Genomic DNA, 25,586 nt, shown 5'->3' with positions numbered 1-25,586 from the left:
AATGGTCACACATATCCATGTGCCCTCATTCAATGGTTTCATCGGATTGTGGAGGAGCGAGACGAGCTCACAGGCATGTGGATGGTGGCGCTGTCTCTCAATGAGGATGGCTCTCGTGACTTGTCCATTATCCATATTGACAGTATTATCCGTGGTGCTCACCTACTTCCAATATTCGGTACTCAGATCGTGCCTCCGGGCCTTCAATTTCATGATTCTCTAGATGCCTACCAAGGATTCTATGTCAATCATTTTATTGACCATCATGCTTTTGAGCTGGTGTCTTAATGTATTTCTTACTACTCACAGAGTGCTTTGAATTTAACATTGTCTTGAAATAACTTTTTGGCTCTTGAGTTATCTGACTGTCTTAGTTAACTTGGAGCTAAGACACTCAAGTTGTGTTCCAAGTCAAAATGAGAATTTATGAGACCTTGGATGTCTTAGTGGACTTTGGCACTAAACCAAGTAGAATAAGTTCCAAATAAGTTGAATTAAGAGGCGTGTAATTATACTGATGGAGGCCCTCAGACGGCTCTAACGGAGGCGGGGGGGGGGGTAGGAGAGGAGAATGAGGCCTTCGAACGACTGCAAATGGCTCGCATACAAACAGGCATTGCTGAAGGTTTCTGGATCGAAGCTAGATTAAAATACAATTTCAAATGCATGATGGTCAGCGAACTTGTTGACGTAGAAAGCGCAGAATGCATCTAACAAATGGTAAAAATTAATGTTGCGAGGGATATAATCAGTACCATAGATAGGAAGGAGATGAGCTGCATGGTAGATTGCATTTATGTGTATCACAGAAATATTCGGTGAATGACCATCAAAGGATGGCTGAACTATCCACATGCCCGTGTCTTCATCAGGAGCTTCACTGATGGCATCGAACCAATGAACGACACTGCACTTGTATAGGACCCACTTGTACTTGAATGAGAAAAAGCACAGTGCTCACGCAACTTCAAGTCCTCGCATTCCTTCAAGCTCTGGTCATGTGTTAGTAAACACACAATCATAGCGACTGGGTCCATTCCTCCATCTCAGGCAGGATCAAATGTGTTCTCTGTGCATTCCTCCCATCTCACTTGGGTCACTGGGTGCGTAGAATCTTGATGACGCTGAATTGACCACCGAGACTTTGCCATCATAGACTGGGAAGCTCTCGGCTGGGATGGTTGCATGGTCATGAAGGTTGCGAGGATGAAGCTGTTCAAATAGGAACCTCCCAACAAGTTCTTGTAAGTGCGGAATAGACAGCTTGATAGCAAGTGCTGGCACGGTGCACGCACATTTGCATTCTGTCATTGTGATGAGTTATGTTATAGCGGGTATCAAACTAGTACATATGGCATGTTTGTGCAAGCTGCACCTGAGCCTCAACCTCCGTTGGCCCATCATCAATCTTGCCATCATCCAAGTTGGCACCAGATTCGATCTGAACATCAGGAACAGTGGTATTCACGCGTGCATCAGGTGCGTTATCGGTACTGCCTGAATTATCCATGCGAAATCAGCGCAAGACATAGCATAACACCAAATCACTAACCTTCAGTATGTAGGGCATCTGTAAGACATGTACTGTTGAGCATACCGCGTTTGGTAAAGTCTATGCGCAAGGCGGCAAGTTTGTCGAGCCATTGATTTGTTACAAGCATTTTCCCAAGTGCATTGTACCTGTTCAACCAACGCCACGGTTGCTTCACAGCCTTGATATGTTTGTTCTCTGTCATAGAGGAACAGAGCCCATTCGGAGCACCGAAAAGACGGATAAGGTCAGGGTAGTGCTTCATCGAATGCTGACGTGGAAGTGAGAATGTAGGAATGACACCAAGCCAGTGAAATATTTGATGGTAGTGGTGGAACCGGCGAATTGTGTCTTCTATTTGCGAGATCGTGTCCTCCGTGATAACATTCTTTTGGACCAGGTAGCAGAATTCCAAAAAGGCACGAAATGTGTGGATGATGTCAGTCGGTAAATGGCCTTCTATTGCAGGCAGATATATCTACAGTGGCTCAAAAAAGTGTCTCAATGTTTGCACATTTTCATATAATTGCATCATTGTGAGCCAGAGTGTAGGAATATAATAGGGCTATAGGGACATGTCTGAATCCCTTGTATCCAGGCTTGAATCTGAGATATGCAGCGTGGGAAGTGATGTCATGGAGCGGAGATATGGCTATTCTAGTTTAGTGACTCATTGAGACACTTATTTGACTTTATATCAAAACCATGGAATTAGACCACCTACACATGATGTGATCAATGACACATGTCTTAGAATATTATATGGGATGTGAAAGTATAAAAATAATAAAAATAAAGCCAAACATCAACCTTTTTTGGCATCTTTTATCACTGACTACACAAAATCAATTCAACACTCTTTCTACACAATTCAACCAAATTTTTATAGAATATCTCACATTATACTTGTGTCCACTAAAGTATTATAAATAAAACTTGCTGTAGACACTATACAAGCCTTCAGAAGTTCATTGGTGATCACCATTCTATGCTTTTTACCTCTACTATTTAGTATGTTATTTGCTTAAACAGTACTGACAAGTCTGCAAATGCTGCTCAAGTGACAAAAAGACTGTATAATATCTAGAAGCAGCTTATTACATTGCAGACACCATGTTGTGACTTGTCCCTTTCTTATTTGGCACTATAGAAGTAAGAGTAAACACTGCTATGTATCACTAGTGCTGTACTATGAATAGCTGAACAAACATTATACTATTAGCAGATAGAACTAGAATTAATCATCTGAGGCCAAATGGATGGCAATAGTGAAGCTTATGATCTCCTCTTCTGTAGTGCTAGAAAAGAAAGGAATGTTTTTGCCTAATTCTAGCCTTGAAATGTAATAAGCTGCTTCTAGATATTATACAGTCTTTTTGTCACTTGAGCAGCATTTGCAGACTTGTCAGTACTGTTTAAGCAAATAACATACTAAATAGTAGAGGTAAAAAGCATAGAATGGTGATCACCAATGAACTTCTGAAGGCTTGTATAGTGTCTACAGCAAGTTTTATTTATAATACTTTAGTGGACACAAGTATAATGTGAGATATTCTATAAAAATTTGGTTGAATTGTGTAGAAAGAGTGTTGAATTGATTTTGTGTAGTCAGTGATAAAAGATGCCAAAAAAGGTTGATGTTTGGCTTTATTTTTATTATTTTTATACTTTCACATCCCATATAATATTCTAAGACATGTGTCATTGATCACATCATGTGTAGGTGGTCTAATTCCATGGTTTTGATATAAAGTCAAATAAGTGTCTCAATGAGTCACTAAACTAGAATAGCCATATCTCCGCTCCATGACATCACTTCCCACGCTGCATATCTCAGATTCAAGCCTGGATACAAGGGATTCAGACATGTCCCTATAGCCCTATTATATTCCTACACTCTGGCTCACAATGATGCAATTATATGAAAATGTGCAAACATTGAGACACTTTTTTGAGCCACTGTATGATATTCAATCAGTCGAGTCTTATTTGAATTAGAATACATATACATACCTTCATGAGCACCTTCAAGTCATCCCCAGTCCACTGCTTGAATCCATGGCCCTGCGGGAAATGCCGCAAGCCAGTGAATGGAACAGCAGCAGCCAGATGTTGGTCAATATCATCCATAATGCACTCTGCCTCACATTTTCCGTGAATATGATGGAGGTACTTCTCCACCCATGCAACTAGATGGTCCTTGAAGCAGCCTTTGATGATCTGGTGAAGGAGATCTAGTGCAATAAGTTGATGGATATCGGCACGAGGGAAGTCGTTTGTAAAAGGCTAAACGTAGATCAGCCCTGTGAGCACTTCCAGTAACTGAATGAAGCCTACCACAACTTCACCAACAATACCGAAATCACTCCGCAGCACACTACTGAATATATCCTCTTCAAAGAGGGCCTCTCTGTGTGCCTTGCATTGGCAAAGGGCATCATTGTTTGGGCTTTGACATGGAGCAAGACACCTGCAAAGGCATCAAACATTGGGAGAGCAGGGAAAGAACTAGTAAAACGAACCTCAGACACCATCTCCTCATGATAGACATAAGTAACACCTGCTCCTCATAGTCCACGATATATGGACCTAATCCATAAACAACACGTTGATAATGGCTGTTGCCGAAATGTGCAATCTTGGGCTTTGACATGGCATCTTTGAGCATGTCGAGTATCTTCGCGAGTGAAGAATGGAAGATCTGGCACCGGAAATTGCGAAATTCTTCTGTCTCTGCATGTTCCTTGGTTGCTACAGGACAGAGTCAAGTTACAGTATGAAGTGACTTGAAAAAACTTACTCTTTGGTAGGGCAAGAAAGCCAACAAGACAGAGGGCGTTTTGGTGTGCTCAGCACACATTGTTGTGCATATTGCCGATAGACAAATACAACAGATAGTACTTGTTGTTTCCAGTGCTGACTGACACAGTCGTCTTGTCACTTCCAAGTATTATGGGCACAAACATTGCTCTGAGATTGCTTGGATGAGTGGCGATGATATCCTGAAAGGAATGATCATGACCAGGAGGCTAATTTTAGATAGTAGGGACATACCGCTTGCTGCCAGGCCCAATCAGCTGACATGAAGTCCTGGAAGCGACGTTCATCTTTGTTGACCGAAAATTCGCGGAACGGGCAATAATCAAACTTGTTGACATAATCAGGGTTAGCCAGGATGTTCTGTGCAACTTCACGGGGGTCGTGATACCAAACATCAAACCGCTTACTCATCCACGGAGGCACATCAGACTCAGCAGGTTTATCTCCGGAGTACTGGATGTTGAAAGACTGCCAGTTGACGCCGCCAATTGGGATGTTATCGATAGTCTTGTAGAGATCCTTATGATCCACAAAAGGTGGGTGATCATGGTGTTTGAGTAGCGATGTGGCCCAGTGTTAAGGTCGTGCTCAAGGGAGAGGTTACTCAAAGGGCTTCGACTTCAGCTCGTACGCTGCGCCCCTTACCCGAGTATGTGCCCTTAATTTCTGGGGGACAGAGAGGAAGTCTGACGGAAGTCCGGGGAATTCCGGAGGACAGAAGTTGGTGGAGTTCGGCGGAACTCCGGAAGACTATGTGAGGATGGAGTAAGGCCACTACGGAAATCCGGAGTAGAAACAGGACAGAGGTTAGACTACCCTAAGGTAGAGCCAGAGGATTAGTCCTAAGGTTTAACCCCTAAGACTCGGAGGTGGACAAGAGGTGAGACTCAAGTCCGGAGATTGCAGGAATGAGCAGAACTAAGATGATATTTGAACTAAGGAGTTCCGGAGTATTACAGGGGTTTATATACTGTAGGTATCATGTAAGTAAATCAGTCAGCAAAGGTAAGGGCTATGTATGAGGCACATGGAAAATCTATTACTAAGTGTAACAGATCAAAGCAGTGAAGTCGGAAATGAAGTAAGAATGGACGGATCAGTAAGCATAGCGGAATAGGACATAACTGGTAACCAGAGCAATAGCTAATCTAAAAGGAGTTAGGGGTGAGTGCGGAGATGAAGGCGGAGCGCCGGGCGGAATAGTAAGACAAAGGACCGGACTTCAATGAAGTAGATCTGGAATTCCGGATCTGGAGGTATGGGATATGACAGCAGTGTGGTGTCTTGTTCGTCCGCTGAGAGATTTGAAGTGCTGGTTGCATTGAGGATAACTGCAAGGGAATTGATATGGGATGTGGTTCCTTCGAGAGTGCTGAGGAGCAGGGCGGGGCACCATGGTGTACTAGAATGTAGCTGAGAGGATAAAGGAACAAAACAGAAATGCGGATGCGAACCTTGGTAGACGGTAACTTAAACGGGACTAGACACACTAGGGTAGCAATGTTGAAATTGACCCGTTGCCCAACTAGACGTACTAAACGTAAAAGAAATGTGAGCGTGTGTTTGTCTCAATTAACAGGGCCAGTACCGTGCAATTTTCATCTCCAAGCTCTTCACTCTATTTTATCCACCCTCCCATCATCTCCAGCAGTCAGGCATGGCACCCAAAGCTTCACAAGAAGTGTCCATGTGTCGGACTCGTCCATCAAATGCAAATGCTCATCCTGGCAGGCCTGTTTTGGAGGCCGAAGCTGAGGAGTGCCTCCAGAATGCAAAGAGAAAACCTCGTACCAAGAAATCAAAGGTCGCCGATGACCCACATGCAAACTGAAAGCCCTGAGGAGAAGAGTGCATGAATCCAGAAGGCTGCTGAACGAATTGCAGGAATTGAAGACAATATGGTGACTCTTGAGGTGAAAGTGCTTGGAAACAAGCCGAAACCTGTTCGCCCCCACCCTCACGCTAAAGGCAAAAGCCAGCAAGTGCCTACTAAGGATGCTGCCAGTGGTATGAGCCTCACATCAAGGGTAGTAACAGAGCTTGACACTTACACTAGATACGCCAACCGTTGATGATGGGCCAGAGGACATGCTACTGAGTGCTGGTGAGGCTGATGTGGTTGCTGAGAAACCTGGGAAGAAACAGACAGCAGAGAAGATGAAGACGTTACTAAAGGAAGCCATCAGAAACGCCTGGAATTCTGATACCAAAACTGATAGCAATAATAACTCGGATATTGATACACCTGTCAGTGACAAGAAAGGCAACAATGCAGCTTTGTCGTGAGTCAACGCACTCATTCAAAACAATGTTTTTACTCACCAAATCAACATTATTCTTTCTTGACCGTGCAGTTTCAAGTACAACCAAAAAGCTGTTGCTTGGCGGTTATCTCAAAAACTGGGCCAATGATGTCCCAGAGAAAGCTTACCCGAAGTCCAACACATTAAGTTCCAGATCTGAATCGCACACTCCTACTCCACCCCAATCAATCTTGTCCGCTGCTACTACTAGTACCAGCACTAGTTCCAAGGCCACATCTGTGAGGATCAACAAGGAGAAGGCAACTAAACCTGACATTCATGAATCCGATGATGTCCTGATGGTTAGTGATGTCGATAGTCTCGATGACCATCCTGATGGTCTTGAACAGCATCCAGCTGCACTGCGCTGGAAAGGGGAAAAGGTAGTTAGAGTAAGTCTTTGTTTTTCATCATTGATTCACTTCACATATTACCTTGAATTCCAGAAGCCTACCACCATAATTGTTCCCGCTAGCGAGAGTGACTCCAAGCCTGAGCAGATGACTTATGTCACTGAGTCTGGCAGTGTGAAGTGGAAGGCCGCTAGCGATGATGTTGAGGATTTTGTTGATGAGACTGCATCTGAGGCCTCGTCTGAGGCCACAGATAATTCTGACATTCTGATAGAAGATTCACAGGAAATGACAGGCTTCATGCCTGAGGTTACCACAATTCCCACCACCAAGAAGAAGGAATATGCTCCTCACAAGACTACATCAGTGCGTGTATTTTTTCTCTCACTTGTAACTGACACAATTCATGTATTTTAGGTGTCTACCATTGTATCTCAGAACGCTGCCCCTCCACCACCAAAGAAGTTGAAGAAAGAAAGCTCAGAGTCTACTAATGACAATGATCTCGTGCCTCCCCCCTCCACCCAAGTTCCAGCAGGCTATTATGATGATACCATGCCTCCCCCCAGCACCCAAGTCCCACCAGGCCACTGGACAACTGCTGCACAGGAGGTGATCAAGCCGCATGGTCAATACTGTAACACTGACCTTTCCGTACCTGCCAACTTGAAGTGGGTGAAGGCCTTTTTGTCCACAGCAGTTCTTTGGGCTGGAAGTCAGCCTAATCCATGGGAGATGTCTGAGTCCGTGATGGCGGACGCGCTGCAGGACATTTTTGAAGTGGTCTACCCTGGCGTCAAATACAAGGTGAATCCAAACGGCGCTGTATTCGCTGTGGTAAGTTCATTTTAAATATTTCTGTGCGGGTCTCTCATACTGTTTCTAGACACAACAGCAGCTCTCAGAGTGGAGGAGCAACATTGGCTCTGCGGCACTTGCTATCATCGTAGATTTTTGCTCTTGCATCAAAGACGCACCAAATGCCGAAGTTGCCAAGCAACTCCTCAAAAAATATGTGTTTATTTATGAAGACTCAGACAATATATTGTGGGAGATGGCCTACCTGTCAGCATTCATACTCCAATTGATGGCAACCAATCATCTCGTTGTGAATGCTGACCATATCGATGTTCCTGCACTGAATACTGATGAGCTTTCCTTGGGAGGCATGGATGGTGCCATCATGCTCTGCGTTGTTGCAGTGAGATTCATGTTTGATCCGAAAATTGCTGTTCTGATTTTTTTCCAGCTTGAACGCGCGCTCAAGTTTGTTCAAGACAACATCATCAAGGTTGAAGAGGTTCTTGCATCTATAGCAACCAGCAAGTTTGCTGTCAAGCTTCCAATGGTACTCAACAAGGCAACAGGCAAGATGTCGAGTGGATGTTACAAGTTCTCATTTGCCAACTGCCACGAGGAGACGGAATCATACATGAAGTCAATCAGCAGCAGGAGCTGAATGTTCTGACGACGATGACGAGGAGAGCATCGACGAGCGTGCCCTCATTTGTAATGTTTTTTTCTCCCCTGGCCAGCAATATCACTGACATTTTGTTAACATCTCAACAGAATCATTCTATCTCGTTGCCCACCCCTTATGCCACCGATTTCCCTGCTGCCTTCATACTATTGGTCCCTGCATCACGTATTCACTCATTCGTAATTTCTACTGCATCATCTGACTATACTACCATTTTCTGGCTCTGATGAATTGACTTTTTCATTACTTTGCTTATCCTACTGTTTGTGTGCAATGATTGCTTTTTCTACTTACTGCCAGAGGGATAAGTGAAATTCAGATGAAAATCAGAGATTGACTGGTCTGAAAAAGTGACTTTTTGCTTGTCCAGCGCAGTTCAGCGCTCCTGCTTATTTGTGCTGATTAAGTTATAAAAGTACATAAAAGTACATAAAGCAGATCTGAGATTTTCCTGATGAGTATAATCTTGGCCCCAGACAGCAGAGTAGCCTTTGCACACATATCGAGCCTTAAAGCACACTGGGTTACCATTATGATCGCGTTTCAGTTTGAAAACAGGACATCTGCACATGACTTTACGACCAGGGGGAACAAAAGATTGTGGAACAAGCTTGTACACACCAAGGTCCTTGAGAGAGGCAAACTCCTCCTGGAGGGCTGACGTCCACTCGGTGGCGTTATCAGACGCCATGGCTTTGGAGTAGGTAGAGAGATCATCGGACATCTCGTTCTCAAGGTGGTCAGGCATGGCCGTGAAAAGATCAGCGAGACAAGCAAGCTCCTCCTCAGAGAGCACAGCAGCAAACACGTCAGGGACAACAGGGAAGGGAGACGTGAGTGTGGGGCTGGGAGGGAGCGCCTGCAGACACTCAGCAGCAATAGCGGTGGTCTGAACAGCACGTTGTGTCGCAGAGACAAAAGATTTGCCCTCTGCAGCGCATCATTTCTTGGAAGGTACAGGAACATGAGAAGATCGACGTAGGGCTGGAGGTTGCTCAGGTGGTGACACAGGCAGGGGAACAGATGCAGGAGAACATTCAGAGACCGGAGGGGTGTTAGAATAACCAGCATCAGAGTCGTTGAGAACAACACCAGGTTGAAGAGGTGTGTGGCAAGCATTGTGAGACTCTATAAAGGATACATGGTAAGAGACGAAGACATTATGAGATGCACGATGATGACAACGGTAAGCTTTCGAGTCAAGCAAGTAGCCAATCAGAACACACTTGATGGAACGGTTGTAGACCTTAGGGTTGTGCTGGTTCTGGATGAGGACGAAAGCACGACAGCCGACTTTGCAAAGGTGAGATATCTCGCAATGAGAGGCTTAGAGGGAGCGAGAAATGGGAGCTGATAAGAAAATGTATCTAATGGTATGTTAGCTTTAGTTGTAACTTATGTAAAAGTGGGAACTTCAACTCACATCTCAGTCTCAGGAAACGGACTGAGATGTTTGGTCTGACAACTTGTAGTTTTAAGCTAGTTAGCATAGTGATAGGTAATAAGCTGTAACATAGAAATAAAATGGTTACTTATCAGATTCTATGACCGACGTCACTTGGTTGTAAGTTCCTCAATCGGTTAGCGCTCGCAATGTCTCACTTTGACATCTCCTACTCGGGCTTCGATCCAGGCTTCAACAAGATAGGTCAGGTTTGTGCCCAAACCAGCATTCATAAGGCGTATGTCCAGCTTGCAAACACACAGGAGTGCAGTTAGAGAGGTAGCAGGTGGTCAGAACAAACTCATCCCAACGGTTCACAGGCACATTACAAGCAGATCACATAGCGTGAGCCTTCCCCATGAGAGTGCGGTGCAAGTGTTTGACATGACCATTCTGCACAGATGTGTGGGGGGCGGTAAACTGGTGCTGTGTACCACGTGAGAGGAGCCACTCCCACATGGACGTAGTTTTGAGTTCACCATTGTCAGAGCGATAAGTACCAACCTTCAGCCCAAGTTCAAGTTTGCGCATGCGTTCCCAGGCCTGTAGTGCAGGAGGGGCATCCGCTTTCAATGCAAGTGGAATTGCCCAAGCATAAGATGAGGAATTGTTAATAATGTCCATCACATATTTATTACCCGCAGCCGAAACAGTGTCTGGATGCTCCATGAGGTCAACATGCACAATCCTTAACTTCCTAGTAGCCCTATCCCCCACATGAACCTTCGGGATGCTAGTCCTGGTCTGTTTACCAAGGATGCAATCGTCACAAACAGGAGGTTCAGTAGAAAGATTTATGGGCATACCAGTGGCATTACCGGAGTGTGCAAGGTCATACACAGTGCAATAGTTCACGTGACTGAGACAACAGTGCCATGGTTGGAGAGTAGGTAATAGTGCTGCCGCGGTCTGGTTTGGTCTGGTTCATAGAGGGTTGAGCAAGAACCGAGTACCGAACCTAGGTCCGGTTCTACTAGACTCGCCAAACCTCAAACTGGACCTTTGCGAACAGTTCAAAATGGTCAAGTTTGGTTTTTTTTTGGTTTGAACGTGAACTGAACCCAATTTTTTTTACAGCTAGCAAAAAAAAACACAGACACAGTATAATTGGAAGGAACTTTCAACCATGCTTGCAGTACTTGCTAGCAGCATGTAATGACAAGAAGAACTCATTTTCTGGGTCTTTGTCATGCAAATCTGCACAGGCTGCTGACTACAACTTCAGAGTCATTCTCGCACTATATGTCGACAGCAGGCAAGACTGCCGTGTGGACCATTCACATGCCACCATAAAATTTGAAAGTCTGTAGCCCTCTTCTGGTTCCTCAAGCCTCCCTGTTCCAGCTTATTATAAACAACTTCTCCACGTTTCAGGCGCTCGTCCTCAATTGACTCTCGGAGCAAATGCTATGTAGGCCATGACCAGGCCAAGTTAGAAACTGAGTAGAGGCCTTACAATCGGCAAGTGCTGAGATATTACTTCGGATGAAAAATCCGTGTCAAATAGCTGATTCTATTTCCTCTGAGCCCTAAGAACTGGATTTCGCTATATTTGCACATGGCTGAGAGCAACTTACTGCAATGTAATACCCATCTCCCAGACGACCAGATCCTGATACCGGTACTTCTCATTTGTTCTTTTCTTTGTACATGATCAACACCTTGCTGGCAGGTCCACCTCTAGTCACAAACATGAACTCCGCTATCACACTGTCCAAGTCCTGTCTCAATAATTTAGCTCGTTGTGTGTTGCGAGAAGCTCCTACCTCATCACCTGGTGACATGAATCACCATTGGCGTCCATCCAAACCTCAATGTAATATATCAATCAGTTTATTGAGTTTATTGTGCCAGTTAATTCATACCTTGAGCTTTATTGGACAGCAGGAGGTGCAGGATGCAAGCCTCCGGACAGAATTCAAAGTCAATACAAATCTCAAGAATCCCAGAAGTCAAAGTGACCATGGGGTGTTGGAAGTTCAACTCGACACCATGTTTCCTTGTATTCCTTTCTTTCATTTGCCATCACAGACTCTATAGTATAGCTTTTAAACTCGTTGTATCGCACTGTTTGTACCTCAGCGGTTCTTTCATCAATGCTGAGGTATAGTTCTTATTCACTTTGCACACCGTTTCTCACTCATGTTATCTTGTCTCTAGACTCATCTCTTAGACTTCTACTTACAACATGGGGAACCAGACAGAATTCAAAATCGGTGCAAATCTCGAGGATCCAGAAGTCAAAATGACCATGAGTGTATGCCTCGCCAATGTCACAAGGAAGCTTTGGTTCGGGGTTTGGAACGGTTTGGGAACGTCTGAACCTATGTCTGAACCGTTCGGGAGACAGCGGACCACGAACCTCATTCCGGTTTGGTCCGTGCAAAATTCAGAACCATGGACTGAACCAAGGACGAACCATGGTTCAGGACCGGACCACAGCAGCACTAGTAGGTAAGCACTGGGCAAGGTGGGTGTGTTCAGCTGACAGTTGGCCACCAGAGAGAGCATATAGGTGGTGGGAGGTAAGGGTCCCAGACATCAGGAAAAAGCCTGGTGACTATATAGTACTATATAGCCAGGGTAGACTCTGTAGCTCAGTAGTCAAGTCCCTTCTATATAGTATGTGAGGCAACTATGTCATACTATATAGTGCTATGTAGAATCAGGTAGCGCTACCATGTACTACTGTAGTAGACTGTAGTAGACTGTAGTTCCTCAGAGTGCTACTACAGGCAGCTATATAGCACTACTACTGCCAGCTTCCAGCAGCTATATAGTGCTACTACTGCCAGCTTCCAGCAGCTATATAGTAATACATATATCACATAGTAGCACACAGAATCACAAAAACAATTGAATTTGAATGTCTACTAATCAACAAGTCAACACATTTTACGACTCGCTAGCCTCCGCATCATCCTGCTCCTCAAGTCGATACTCTTGGATGGCATCTTTGAATGCCTCGTCACTGATCCGGGATGCAAATGACAACATAGTAGGGAGGGTGTCAACACCTGCATGGAAACTTCAAAGCATGAATGTTAGAATATCATTTGCAAAAAGGACACTGTTCAACGCACCGAGCTGTGTCGTGCAGATTGATACAAATTCTTTCAAGGAGTTTATAAGGCGCTGTGTGCTCATTGAAACGCTGCAATGAGCCGAAATGATCATGGTAGACAGTTCCATAAGTAGCCAATGTGAATTTAATATCCTCCTTCAGACCTTGTAACCATTCATCAATACAACATTCAATCTACCAGTGATTCATCAGCACCATCAACTTGAATATAAGAACAAGAGACTCACAGTTGTAAGCACAAGAGCGATAACTTCGACGGGCATAGGATTAAAGTATTTATGGTATACGACACCTTCGTTGTGACGATTCGCAAACCACATGATGTTGATACCCAGTTGCAGTAATTTGGTCTTGTAGATTCCCTTCTTCGATGCCCAATCCTATTAGTCCAAGGACTCAGGACTTGAAACACGATGTAGATCATCAAAATGCGTACCTTGAAAGCAAACACAGAACCGTCTTTCAAAGACTCTGCTAGATCTCTATTCTGTCTTATCACATCGTTGGAATTGCTCATCCAGAAACCAAAAAAAAGACCCAGTCAGTGATTGCATTTTCATTTTAAGTTCCCTGCGCACTTGTGATGTGTGGGTCAAGAGCTTCACAAGGTATGATATAAATCAGATGAAGAACACATGGAGAACAGATGACTCACCATTTTGACCACCAAAGGCGTCAGTTTGACATTGACACCTTTGATTTGACACGCCTCATGCCAGGCTGCTTTTGCCAATTTCGTCTCAACAGCAAGGTTATCGGGAAATGGCACTTGGGTGACAATTAGACACCGGAAAATAGAGCTCGCTGTCACAAGAATCTCTTTGGAGACATCATCAAAGTCACTGGCTTTCATGTGTTGGCATGAACCATCCGAATTTTCCTTGATCTTCAGCAATACCATGGCATTTTCCAAAGTCACATCAAGTGGTTGCTTGGTCCCTCAAGCTATTGGCGATAGTTCTTCGGCATTGTCGTTATTGTCCTCTTCTGAGTCATCAGTGTGGTCAACCTGAGCTTCAGGTTGAGAGTCACAGTCTGTTGACTCATCATCACATGGACTCAGAGTTGGAGCTGCTTGATAGTAGCGGAGGTGGATTAGTCTTAGTATAGAATTAACAGAGTAGACATGTACCTGTGGTAGTAGCCTTGCGGGTGGCACTGGCATTATGCAACATCGGCGGGGGGATTTTCCCAGCACTGAATGTCAGGACCTTGGGCCAGGACAGCTTGGACAACATATTGTGATCTGAGAACTAAATAAATATTTTATCTGTGATTATTCTGAGTTGCGGAAAAGAAAATGGGTGATCAAACCATAGTTTCTTCCCTATCAATGTCGCTATGCAGCTCGGACAGCTCTCGCTCAAAGATGTCAGGATCAGCTTGGTAAGTAGCCTTCAGTACTTTTTTCTTCTGTTTCTCTAACTTCTTTTCCTTGTGTTCTTGGCGATGGGTAACGTGCTGAGACTCAGAGACTGTAGAGTCACTAGTGAGTGAGACGTTCTCGCACAATACTGTCAGGATTTACCATGGTAATTTTCTTTTTCAGTCGACGATTGCTGTCGACCACTTGTGGTACACACAGGTGGTTGTGCTGGTTGTGTGTCCGTGGATTTTGCATGCTTGGAGGCAACCTTGCGACTGGTAGCCATGGTTGTCTGAATTAACCCATGGTTCAGCAGATTTTATAGTGCTATGAAAGACATAAACAACTCACATCTAAACCTTGAATTTTTTTGTTGATTTCATGGCTTGTAAAGTTCAGACCTCAAAGCTGTGATCAATGGACATGAAATTATAAAAAGCAGCAAGTGTACCATTACTACATTGCAATATTTTCATTACCATGGATAACTCGGTCAACAAGTGGTATGGAGTCTGCATCAAACACTCACTGGCATGCTCTGACAAATTGTATAGTCCCATGTCACCAGCCATAGGCGACAAAACAGCTACTGTAAAAATGGAAATGTTATTGTCAAAAGGTTAGCTGCACATCTTCATCACAGCCCATATACTCACTGGCTTGCAGGCCAAAGCTCAATGAGCCTATGTATCCGCTTCCTCCGCCATTTTGCCAAACACCCGGCCCTATTGTGGTTTCTCAGTCCTACTTGCAAAGACTAATTTTGGAGCATTGGGAGGCAGAAGTGAAGGGTTGCGAGCATGCAAAAAATTTGCAGCTCTTAGAAATAGCGCCGGGTCCAGCTCTTACCATATTGCAAGCAAACTTGTGAAGACTCATCATAGAGCACTGGGAGGTAGAAGTCAGGCATTGTGAGGAGGCCAAATGGGCGCAACTTTCAGAGTTAGTTCTTGCCGTCCATGGTATATCCAGACTAGTGTAATGTGGTGTGCCACACAATAGTGACAAGTGTGGTGTGGCGAGGTCTAGACCAGGGCCTGCCTTTTTTAAAAAAATTACCGTTAAACCTGCCTTTAAAAAAAATTACCATCAAAAACATTGCGAAGTTAGAAAGCAACCTCTGAAACACTCACCATGCCTCACTGTGGATTCTGTACCAAGGAGATGCCCACATTGGGAGGTGTCAAAAAACATATTGCAGGACACCCTGAATGCAGAAGGCAATGGGAGCTGCTGGTTGAAAATCAAAATGACATCGGCATACCTAGTATAGACACCAACACCAACACCGACTCTAATGCCAACTTATTTTCGCCACATTGCTGCTCATGCTCTGAGTCTTCCCAACCCAATGCAGACAATGCAACAGCACCAAAAAATCGATGGGTCACCATTGAGGAGGATGAAGATGAGGACCACAGGCGATATTTCAAACAATGTGCTGGCACTGGCCAAACAGTGCGTGAAGGACAAACCGGCTTTGAAAGGTTTCAACAGTATAAGGAGGGTAAGGGCGAGGACGAATGGGCCCCCTTTTGTGATGCGTACGTACCAATTTATGTCTGTTGTGTCTGCAAAGCAATTAATTTCAGGTCACAAGGGAGGAGTGGGGACTCGCCGAGTGGCTTGTTAGAAGCCTTGGCCAGACTCAAACAGACAAATTTCTAAAATTACCGATAGTAAGCATAGTGTTGAAAATTGAAGAATTTGTACTAACTGTAGCAATAGACACAAAACCAAATGAAACCTTCATTTCACAATAACCGATCTTTCCTCCAGAAAGTCGACAAGCTCCCACACAGAGCTGCCTGGAGCTGCAAAAAGGTTACCGTCCAGGGAAATAAAACAGATGAGAAGGGCCAGATGTTGCATGAAGACATGAAACTGTGGATGTGCAATCCTGTGGAGTGCGTCAAAGACCTCATTGGAAATCCATTGTTCCGCGATCATATGGTGTATGCACCTGCACGAGCATACAAGGACCCCGCAGGACTTCACCGAGTAATTGATGACATGTGGACGGCGGACTGGTGGTGTGACAAGCAAGTAAGCACCCCCAAAAAAGCGAAAATGACAAGTACTGACCTATGATGTCCAGAAACAGTTGCCAAAAGGTGCGACCATCGCACCGATCATTCTCTCGTCAGACAAAACATGTCTGTCGCAATTCCAAGGCGATAAATCAGCATGGCCTGTGTACCTCTCCATTGGCAACATCGCAAAAGAGAAGAGGCGGCAAACATCAGCGCAAGCAACAGTCCTTATTGGATACTTACCTGCAGGAAAGCTTGATTGCTTTACATCTGATGCGCGCTCCCTTGCTGGTTACTGACTCTTCCACCATTGTATGTCCCTGCTCCTTGAACCCCTTGTTGCTGCAGGTCGAAATGGTGTTGAGATGGTCTGCGCCGACTTGTTGATCTGTCAAGTCTACCCCATCCTTGCTGCTTATGTAGCCGACTTTCCGGAGCAATGTCTTGTGGTGTGTTGCAAAGAAAATTGGTGTCCAAAGTGTTTGGTCACAGCAGATGAACGAGGTGATCCATTGACTTCGCTGATGTGGGACCCTGAGGTGACAAAAGAGGTATTAGAGAAGCAGAAGAATGGTCAGCATCCAATTCAATTTGACGACAATGGGCTACATGCCATCTACAAACCATTCTGGGCTACTCTCCCTCACACCAATATTTTCCTTGCCTTCACGCCTGACCTCCTTCACCAGGTCCATAAAGGCGTCTTCAAAGACCACTTAGTTAAGTGGTGTCTTGAAATTGTTGGTGAAGATGAAATGGACGCATGCTTCAAGGCAATGACAGATTATCCTGGTCTTCGGCACTTCAAGAAAGGTATTTCTACTGTGAGACAGTGGACAGGTACAGAACACAAAGAAATGCAACATGTTTTCATTGGTCTACTCGCTGGTGCTGTCCCAAGGTATGCTTTAAGTCTTGCTCGACAAAGTCTGCACTGATGCAATTAATTTTATTTACCAGTCAAGTCTTAGTGGTCGCTGCGAGCCATTCTGGACTTTTCATATTACGCACAGCTTCGAATACATACAAGTGAATCCCTTGATGGTCTGGAGAGTGCTCTTGCAGTGTTTCACGCCAATAAGGATATCCTGCAGGAACTTGAAGTTCGCGAACACTTCAATATTCCTAAATTACACCAAATCTCGCACTTTGTTGAGTCAATCATACTATTTGGTTCCACCGACGGTTTCAACACCGAGCTTCCGGAACAACTACACATCAACTTCGCCAAAGAAGCCTATCGTGCAAGTAACAAGCGCAACTATGAGGAACAAATGGCCTTATGGCTTCAACGCCAGGAAGCAGTATTCCTGCGTAGTTCTTACCTCAATTGGTTGTCAGAATGGTCTCAGTCGACCACAGCATCCAGTCGCACAGATCCAAGCGCAGATATGGCTTGGAATTGGACTCGGACTCTGAGATTGAAGACTTGCAATCTGAGTCACGTGGTGCTGCCCCTACCAATGCAAGTCCGACACGTCCCATTGATGTGGTCCATGTTCTTGCCAAAACCCCTGCACACCCTCAACAGTCCATCCAGCACCTTGTCGCCATACACGGCGCAACTATGTTTCTCCCAGCTCTTAAATCTTTCCTGCACTCCCACATGCCACACAATACCATTATCCCTGGCCCACATGACCATTTCAATGTTTTTTGACAAGTCGTCATTGTTACTCCACCTGATCCATGCATCAGTGACTCACCAAAGCAGTGGCGCATTAGAGCGACGCCTGAAGTGCAGCCTGGTCCTGGCCACAAGCCCGGATCCCCCGCTAGATTCGACATGGCGCTGATAAGTGATGGTGTTTGGATGTCGAGTTTGCGGACATTCGAAGGTAAGTAACCATTATTTGAGGCCTAAATGTCAGAATATTGAAATAGATACCGTAGGTGTGCGAGTTGCACAGGTTCGTACTATATTCACTCTGCCTCGTCAGTTTGGTACATACTCCCGAGCACTGGCTTACATCGAGTGGTTCACACCATTTTGGGAGCCAGACCCCTCCTCTGGTCTGCGTCAAGTGTCACGTTCAACTCGTCAGCTGCATTGGAATGCAGCCGTGATACATGTTGATGAAATTGTTTGTCCGTGTCACCTTATTCCAAGGATGGGACCATCTGTTGACCCCAGGTGGATGAGTACGAACGTCTATGAGATGGCAAATGATTTTTATTTGAATACTTTTATTGACCTAGAGACATTTTGTATTTCCACTGGTAGTGATTAGAACTGCTGCTACTGCTACTGCGCTACAGTGACTACAGTGAATACAAGTTACTTCTGGCGCCTACTGTAGCTCTACATAGCCCTCGTTTCGGCTACACCAAGTATGTAGCACTATATAGTAACCTGGTTGCCTACATAGTACTACACCACCTATGTAGCGCTATATAGCTGCCACTATGACTCTGACAATTTTGGGTTTTTCCTGATGGAGAGCATGCGTGTACCGCTAGGCGCCTGAACCCAGCAGCTGGTGGCATCAAAATATGCAACACAGCAATGGGTGGTGCAGAGAGAGGACACAGAGATAAGGCGAACAGTAGCAGCTGGGATGAACAACACATGATCAAGGGTAATGTGGATACATTTAGCGACAACAAGCCGAAGGGTGCCAATGCCAACAGCTTGGATGGAAGACCCACCAATGCCATTGACAGTGCGAGGGGGGATAGGGCGTAGACTAAAGAAGTCTGCCTCAGTGTTACTGATATGCACAGATGCACCACTGTCAAGGAAGAAAGGGACAATCATGATGGACGGGTCAACTACTGTGCATTGGCACTGATTGGGTGCCTTATAGATGAGACCTGCAAAGTCAACTGGGTGAGAGCACTGATGCCAGTCAAGGCTGGTCCGCACATCGTCAAATGCAGCAAGCAGGGCAGTAAATTCATGGTCGTCAAAGGATGAGAGCTTGCAGATGAACGCAGGAGTGATGGCATCACTTGCCAGGCCAGTGAATTCCTGAGTGGCAGGAGTGGAGGAGCCATCACCACCAGCAACATAGACGGCCTCCTGGGTCTCACTATCGAGAAGATAGGCATGCCTGCCAGTGTCATAGCGTAGCCCACCAGGCTTCCCAGTCGAAGTAGGCTTGGCAGAAGAAGCACCCTTGGGAGTGGATTCGCATGCAGCGTGTTTGTGAGCCAGAACTTTGTCCTTCTTGCCCTCCATAGCACCTCCCTTGCCAAAGCAATCCTTTGCATTATGCCCCCAGCTGTTGCAGGTGGTACAACAGAACAAATGACCTACACGCCCACAATCAGAACATGTCTTGGACAAGCGTCCATGACTTCCACCCTTGGTGGCCATCATAGTGATGTCACCCGATTTGGACTTCTCGGAGTCAATGAGTTGCTGTTCAATGTCGAGTTGAGCACATATGTTGGATGGACCATAAGGGGCACTGGGGGTACTGGTGGTAATAGTGTTGGCGATGTGGTTACGTACGTGGTGGAAGTCATCTGTCATGGTGTTGAGCATCATGATGGTCAGAAAATCGTCTTCCTTAGGTAACCCAATGGCATATATGCATTGAATGAGGTCAGACAGTTGAGTGCTAGTGGTAGAGAGGTGTTCACCATGACAGAAGTGTGTGGCCAGTGCTTGTTGGATAAGGAGGATCTGTGCAATAGGCCCCACCTTTTCATGTTGTGCTTTCAATGTGGCCCAAGCAAGATGCATGTTGGTGAAGGTGCATAAGAAATCCCCTTCTTCCAGGGTAGAGCGAGTATAGAGAGCGGCAATGATACAGAGGTTATTAAGATCCCATGTGCCCGCATTGATAGGATCAGCGATGGGATCAGGACACTGGATAAGGCCTAAAATGTACCCTCCGCCGTGCTTGAGAAGAAGGTAGTTCTGAAGCTTATTGGACCACATGCCCCAGTTGTTCTTGCTGCAATCAAGGACCTTGATCTTTTCGAGATTGGTTTGACTCAGAGTAACCACCATGACAGAAGATATTGCGGGAGGCATAGCATTCTTAGACCAGGCCAGTATCTTAATGGTGAGGTGGGATTTACCGGTACTTGTAGGCGCTAGAGTAGTAGAACTTGGGGCAACTGAAGCAGTGATTGACTCTTTTGTGAGGTCGAATTTACTGATGTGAGATTTGGATCACATGTGTGGCTTGTTTGGCATAACACATGATGGTGGTATGAGAGAGAGGTGCAAGGAGAAATAAATGCAGTATGTTCCCTATGTATATATATATATGTGGGCCCAAGCAATTATCAACACAATGCTTCTTGCCCAAAGAGGAAGTGGGAATGATGTTTGAAGATGTCAACCTAAACAAGTGTAATAACGCTGGTGTCACAATAAAGCTGCTAGGATGCGACTTTGTCTAGACAGTTTCTGTACTCTCGATTACGAGGGTGCAGGACTCATAACCTGTTAAATATAGACAGTGTCACAGTCAGTCTCTAAGTACAAGTGTTAGTGTCTAGGTAGTCCGGCAGGATGAAAAGACGGCTTACCCTCAGCTCGTGTAATGGACTGAGGGAAGAGGCATATGTAACAAGACGGGTATATATATTGTGGTTCATATTCCTGTGGTATAACTCCAACATGTTGTTGTGCCACGTCGCTCATGTGCTCACTCATGCATCAACAATTTATTATCATTTTCCCTGGCTGATTGAGCCCATTCAGTCACATACCCTGAATTATACAGGCAGCCAAGGCTGAAAATTCCCTGTTCCACACAGGCCAGCGGATGTCGGCCAATCAAAAATATTTTCCTGTGTCTTACGTTTGGCCAGTGGTCTCAATGGGAGTCGATTTTAACAGCTGGGCCCATATGTAGTGATACTTGATATTAACATGTCGGCCGATGGCCAGGGAAAAATGGTGGAGTGTGTGATGTTATCAGCTTGGCTGATGTGGAATATAGTGGCCGTGTGTACCAGTCGGCTGATGATGGGTGTGAAGCCATCATATGGGCCAACCAATGAAAATGAATGTTTGATGCAATCAGGTTGGCCAATAGTACTGATGCCATCAGGTGGGTTGATCAAAATGAATGTCTAATGCTATCAGGTCGGCCGATGGAAATGAATGCCTGATGCTATCAGGTTGGCCAATGAAAATGAATGGCTGATAGAATTGGGTCGGCCAATGAAAATGAATGTCTGATGCTATCAGGTCGGCTAATGGAAATGAATGCCTGATGAAATCAGGTCAACCAATAGCACTGATGCTATCAAGTCAGCTGATGGAAATGAATGCCTGATGCTATCAGGTCGGCCGATGAAAATGAATGTCTGATAGAATCAGGTTGGCTGATGGAAATGAATGTCTGATGCTATCAGGTTGGCTGATGGAACTGAATGCCTGATGAAATCAGGTCGGCTGATAGCACTGATGCTATTAAGTTGGCCAATGGAAATGAATGCCTGATGCTATCAGGTCAGCCGATGGAACTGAATGCCTGATGAAATCAGGTTGGCTGATAGCACCGATGCTATTGAGTTGGCCAATGGAAATGAATGTCTGATACTATCAGGTTGGCCAATAGCACTGATGCTATTGGATGGGCCAATGGAATGTGCTGTCTGTAAGTATTGGCCAGCCGATGGTCTTTTCCCATGTGTATTGATTGGCCAATGGCAAATGTCATAAAATTCCAATTGTCTCAGCTCAGCCCATGGCTTCCATTTTCACAGTTGGTTGGTTGGTCAGTCAGTCAGTCAGTCGGTTGGTTGGTTGGTTGGTTGGTTGGTTGGTTGGTTGGTTGGTTGGTTGGTCAGTCAGTCGGTTGGTTGGTCAGCTGGTCACAAGGTGAGATGACATCAGCATTCAACAAACATCATTTATTCAAATTAATGTGTTTTCCGCAAAATGAAAGACCACTCCAGGACCAATTTCAACCAATCATTTTGGAACTGGTTGCCGAGAAATGGGCAGTACTCATCTAGGCAAATACATTGGTGGTGTGATCTTCAAAAACGGTTCAGATCTGAGAAGGTTATGAGCCTTACAAGATAGACACAATAAAATTTGTTTTGCTTGGTGTACCACTGATGTTTCGGAGTTCTTTAGCTTATATCTCAGTCAAGTGATACTCGGTCTGCCAATGTTTCAGGTTTTTCTTTAGCTTACTCAGTCAAATGATAATCACCAATGTTTCATATTTCTTCAGCTTGTATCTCAGTCAAATGATACTTGGCCCACCAATGTTTCAGGATTTCTTCAGCTTAAATCTCAGTCTTCATTATCACTGATGTTTCAGATTTCTTTAGTTTATATCTCGGTCAAATGATACTCGGTCGGCCGATGTTTTGGGTTTCATTAGCTTACTCGGTCAAATGATAATCACCAATATTTCATATTTCTTCAGCTTATATCTCAGTTAAATGATAACCAATTGACAAGAAAAGACTATGAATACACTCACCTAAACCCGAAACATCAGCGGACCGAGTATCATTTGACCGGGATAGTCTGAGTCAAGGTGAGTATATTGGTAGTCTCATCTTGTCAATTGGTTACCATTTGACCGAGATATAAGCTAAAGAAATCCAAAACATTGGTGATAATGAAAAAAATGAAAGTTGTTATTATGCTTAACTTTGTTAACAAAAGTATTAGTCCAAGTCAAGGTGAGCATATTGGTAGTCTTTTCCTGTCAATTGGTTATCATTTGACTGAGATATAAGCTAAAGAAATCCGAAACATCGGCGATAATGAAAAAAATGAAAGTTGTACTGAGTACCAAGTACTGAGTACCGAGTGTCAGGACTCGGTAGTTGATACTTGGTAGTTGAATACAGTACTTGGTACTTGGTAGTCTGTAGTCCGAGTCAAGGTACATTGGCCGACTGAGATATGACTGAAAATTGGTGATAATGAAAAAAAGGAAAGTTGTTATTATGCTTAACTTTGTTAACAAAGTTGTGGTCTGAGTCAAGGTGAGCATATTGGTAGTCTTTTCCTGTCAATTGGTTATCATTTGACTGAGATATATGCTAAAGAAATCCAAAACATCGGCAGACCGAGATATGACTGAGATATAAGCCAAAGAAACTTTCATAATGAAAAATGAAAACACCAACATCAGCTAAATAAATCGAAAATGTTGGTGATACATTAAGCAAAACCAATTTTATTGTGTCTGTCTTGTAAGGCTCATAACTTTCTCAGATCTGAACCGTTTTTGAAGATTAGACCACCAATGTGTTCGCCTAGATGAGTACTACCCATTTCTAGGCAACCAGGTCTAAAATGACCGGTTGAAATTGGTCCTGGAGCGGTCTTTCGGCTTTTGCAACAGGTAGGCAACTGCAACTGGATGGGCCAGGGACCTGAGGCAACCAGCAACTGCAGTCCAGTCTTTTTCAGTCCAATTTCAGTCTTTCTTGGTCTTGCAACTTGACTTCTTGTCAATTGCACTAAGGATCAGTCAGATACTGGGCAGAAACTTGAGATATGATGTAGAGGGGGTATTTCTACTGATCAGATGCCTATATGATAACAAGTCTCTGATACGTGATCAGAGACCTGGAATAACTCCTATATATGTCCCTTATAATAGCCCTAAAAGCTTAGAAAGATCCGTAAAGGATTGATGTAATGACAGGCAAAATGACATATGTGTGAAAAATGACAATAGACATATTTTTACACAAAGTCACATTTATATATGATTCAGGTCGAAGATTTCATTAAAAATATGTAGGATAGACTGTAAACTACCTAAGGAACCCATACTACCTACTGCCCTGAGGGTAGGGGGTGGGTGGAAGGGATGTAGTGAAAATATGAGTTGACATAGCATTAAAGTCCTACCACTCCTCAACTGACCATTTTCGATACTTTGGGTCTTTGAAGTTTCCCACACTCAACCTCTTATCTATTTCACTTCCTCAGCACTCAATTCTTGGTGGATTGTTCTGTAAATTTACATATATGATACTGAATATATTTTAAATGTACACCAGGTTTCTGATTATTAAGATTCGATGTTTTGAAGGTATGGGCCCCTTATCAGTAGAAATAGCAAGCATACACACTAGCTCACAACTCCGGCCCATTGTGAGCTGATCTTGGTCAGAAAAAGCAAGTATATATGCTATGCTCATTATATATTAACAGGTTGGATCATTGATGCAAGGGCAAGATACTGAAAAACATGAAAAATGTCAAAAGTGCAATTTTCTATGCTTCGTTCCTGTAGAAGGATCCTGTGTGTGCCCTGGGCTGGCTATATGATATATCTACTCCAAATATGCATAGGAATGGACTCCCTACTATCCTTGAGGTCCGGTCCTACAGGAAAAAAATTCCCAGGGGGTAAACCACCAGTAGTGATGTTCAAGGCCTGGTGTAGGGAGTATCCCTACGCTAGGCTTGTATCCACCACTTGTCCGATGCATCAGGCGTCCATCCGACGTCCATCCAACACCTATCCACATCAGCAAATGTGCAAAGGCCTGTCAACACCTGGTCACCACCTGAACGTCCTGGAAGCAACCTGGACAACCTGAACGTCTGGTAGGAATTTCATTCTCATGCACGACAGATGAATCAACCGCAGCAAAAAAAGATGTAGTAGACCTCTTACTCATACTATACCAGTGTACCATACATTTTCCATAATGTCACTCGAATCTTCAGGCTCGTGATTCCATCCCTACAACACCCAAACATGTTGGAGTTAAACGGTAAGCAAATTCATTATTAGGCTACTAATACTATTACTACTAGGGCTACTGACACTGGCATGTGTATACTACTAGCTCGCGCTCTGAACCCCCAACTCCGAGTCCAACCAAATCAGGCATACTCTCAGATGACGAGGAAGGCCCCAACACAGAAGGACATGCCCCTCGCAAAAAAAAACTGTGAGTCAACTCTGAGTTCTTCAAAACACCATGTTGTGACTTACCTTTCACCAGTCATCTTTTCCGGTGTCTCAAACTCTGTAATGATCCCAATGACCCTTTCGAATACAGTATGAGGCTCTACCTCTCATCTCCCAATAGCAGACCATATCATTCACCACTGTGCACAGCACCCGAATATCTTGAAGTACTCAACAAGCGAAAGACACCTGAATCCCCTGAGCCCCCAAGTTGAAACTCTCGCAGTCCCTGCTGACTACCTTGAAGGGCTCATTGAAGCACACTGGAATGCTGAGCGAGCTCGCTGTGATGCTGAAT

At 44.5% G+C, this 25,586-nt stretch overlaps 5 protein-coding genes across 5 annotated transcripts; 3 read left to right on the top strand and 2 right to left on the bottom strand.

Moving 5' to 3' along the window:
- Positions 1 to 1,046: 1,046 nt before the first annotated feature.
- On the bottom strand, positions 1,047 to 4,762 carry EDB91DRAFT_1244099 (uncharacterized protein; the record flags this gene model as incomplete). Its single annotated transcript, XM_041322377.1, has 8 exons — positions 1,047 to 1,304; positions 1,376 to 1,497; positions 1,553 to 1,802; positions 3,545 to 3,817; positions 3,869 to 4,001; positions 4,054 to 4,282; positions 4,473 to 4,533; positions 4,586 to 4,762. The coding sequence occupies 8 exons, from the start codon at positions 4,760 to 4,762 to the stop codon at positions 1,047 to 1,049; spliced, it is 1,503 nt and encodes a 500-aa protein (XP_041181826.1).
- A 1,487-nt stretch (positions 4,763 to 6,249) lies between these two features.
- Positions 6,250 to 8,466, top strand: EDB91DRAFT_1078536 (uncharacterized protein; the record flags this gene model as incomplete). The annotated part of the gene is made up of 8 exons (XM_041315032.1): positions 6,250 to 6,358; positions 6,408 to 6,633; positions 6,713 to 6,956; positions 7,005 to 7,046; positions 7,101 to 7,373; positions 7,425 to 7,844; positions 7,894 to 8,208; positions 8,257 to 8,466. 8 exons carry the CDS (start codon positions 6,250 to 6,252, stop codon positions 8,464 to 8,466), a joined length of 1,839 nt encoding a protein of 612 aa, XP_041181825.1.
- A 4,360-nt stretch (positions 8,467 to 12,826) lies between these two features.
- Positions 12,827 to 13,917, bottom strand: EDB91DRAFT_1244096 (uncharacterized protein; the record flags this gene model as incomplete). Its single annotated transcript, XM_041322376.1, has 6 exons — positions 12,827 to 12,959; positions 13,015 to 13,190; positions 13,244 to 13,396; positions 13,453 to 13,498; positions 13,554 to 13,615; positions 13,672 to 13,917. The coding sequence occupies 6 exons, from the start codon at positions 13,915 to 13,917 to the stop codon at positions 12,827 to 12,829; spliced, it is 816 nt and encodes a 271-aa protein (XP_041181824.1).
- Positions 13,918 to 15,516: 1,599 nt separating this feature from the next.
- Positions 15,517 to 18,557, top strand: EDB91DRAFT_1244094 (uncharacterized protein; the record flags this gene model as incomplete). The annotated part of the gene is made up of 12 exons (XM_041322375.1): positions 15,517 to 15,926; positions 15,983 to 16,061; positions 16,111 to 16,428; positions 16,481 to 16,706; positions 16,764 to 17,316; positions 17,376 to 17,388; positions 17,429 to 17,751; positions 17,805 to 18,066; positions 18,130 to 18,253; positions 18,309 to 18,325; positions 18,356 to 18,455; positions 18,526 to 18,557. The coding sequence occupies 12 exons, from the start codon at positions 15,517 to 15,519 to the stop codon at positions 18,555 to 18,557; spliced, it is 2,457 nt and encodes an 818-aa protein (XP_041181823.1).
- Positions 18,558 to 24,652: 6,095 nt separating this feature from the next.
- On the top strand, positions 24,653 to 25,503 carry EDB91DRAFT_1078533 (uncharacterized protein; the record flags this gene model as incomplete). The annotated part of the gene is made up of 4 exons (XM_041315031.1): positions 24,653 to 24,685; positions 25,042 to 25,088; positions 25,164 to 25,268; positions 25,380 to 25,503. The coding sequence occupies 4 exons, from the start codon at positions 24,653 to 24,655 to the stop codon at positions 25,501 to 25,503; spliced, it is 309 nt and encodes a 102-aa protein (XP_041181822.1).
- Between the last annotated feature and the right edge of the window lie 83 nt (positions 25,504 to 25,586).

Source organism: Suillus paluster, assembly GCF_016628075.1.
Source record: "Suillus paluster strain FC165 chromosome Unknown EDB91scaffold_6, whole genome shotgun sequence".
NCBI classification, from domain to species: Eukaryota; Fungi; Basidiomycota; class Agaricomycetes; order Boletales; family Suillaceae; genus Suillus; species Suillus paluster.
The sequence above is the reverse complement of the archived record's forward strand: the minus strand, read 5'-3'. Positions and strand labels throughout refer to the sequence as shown.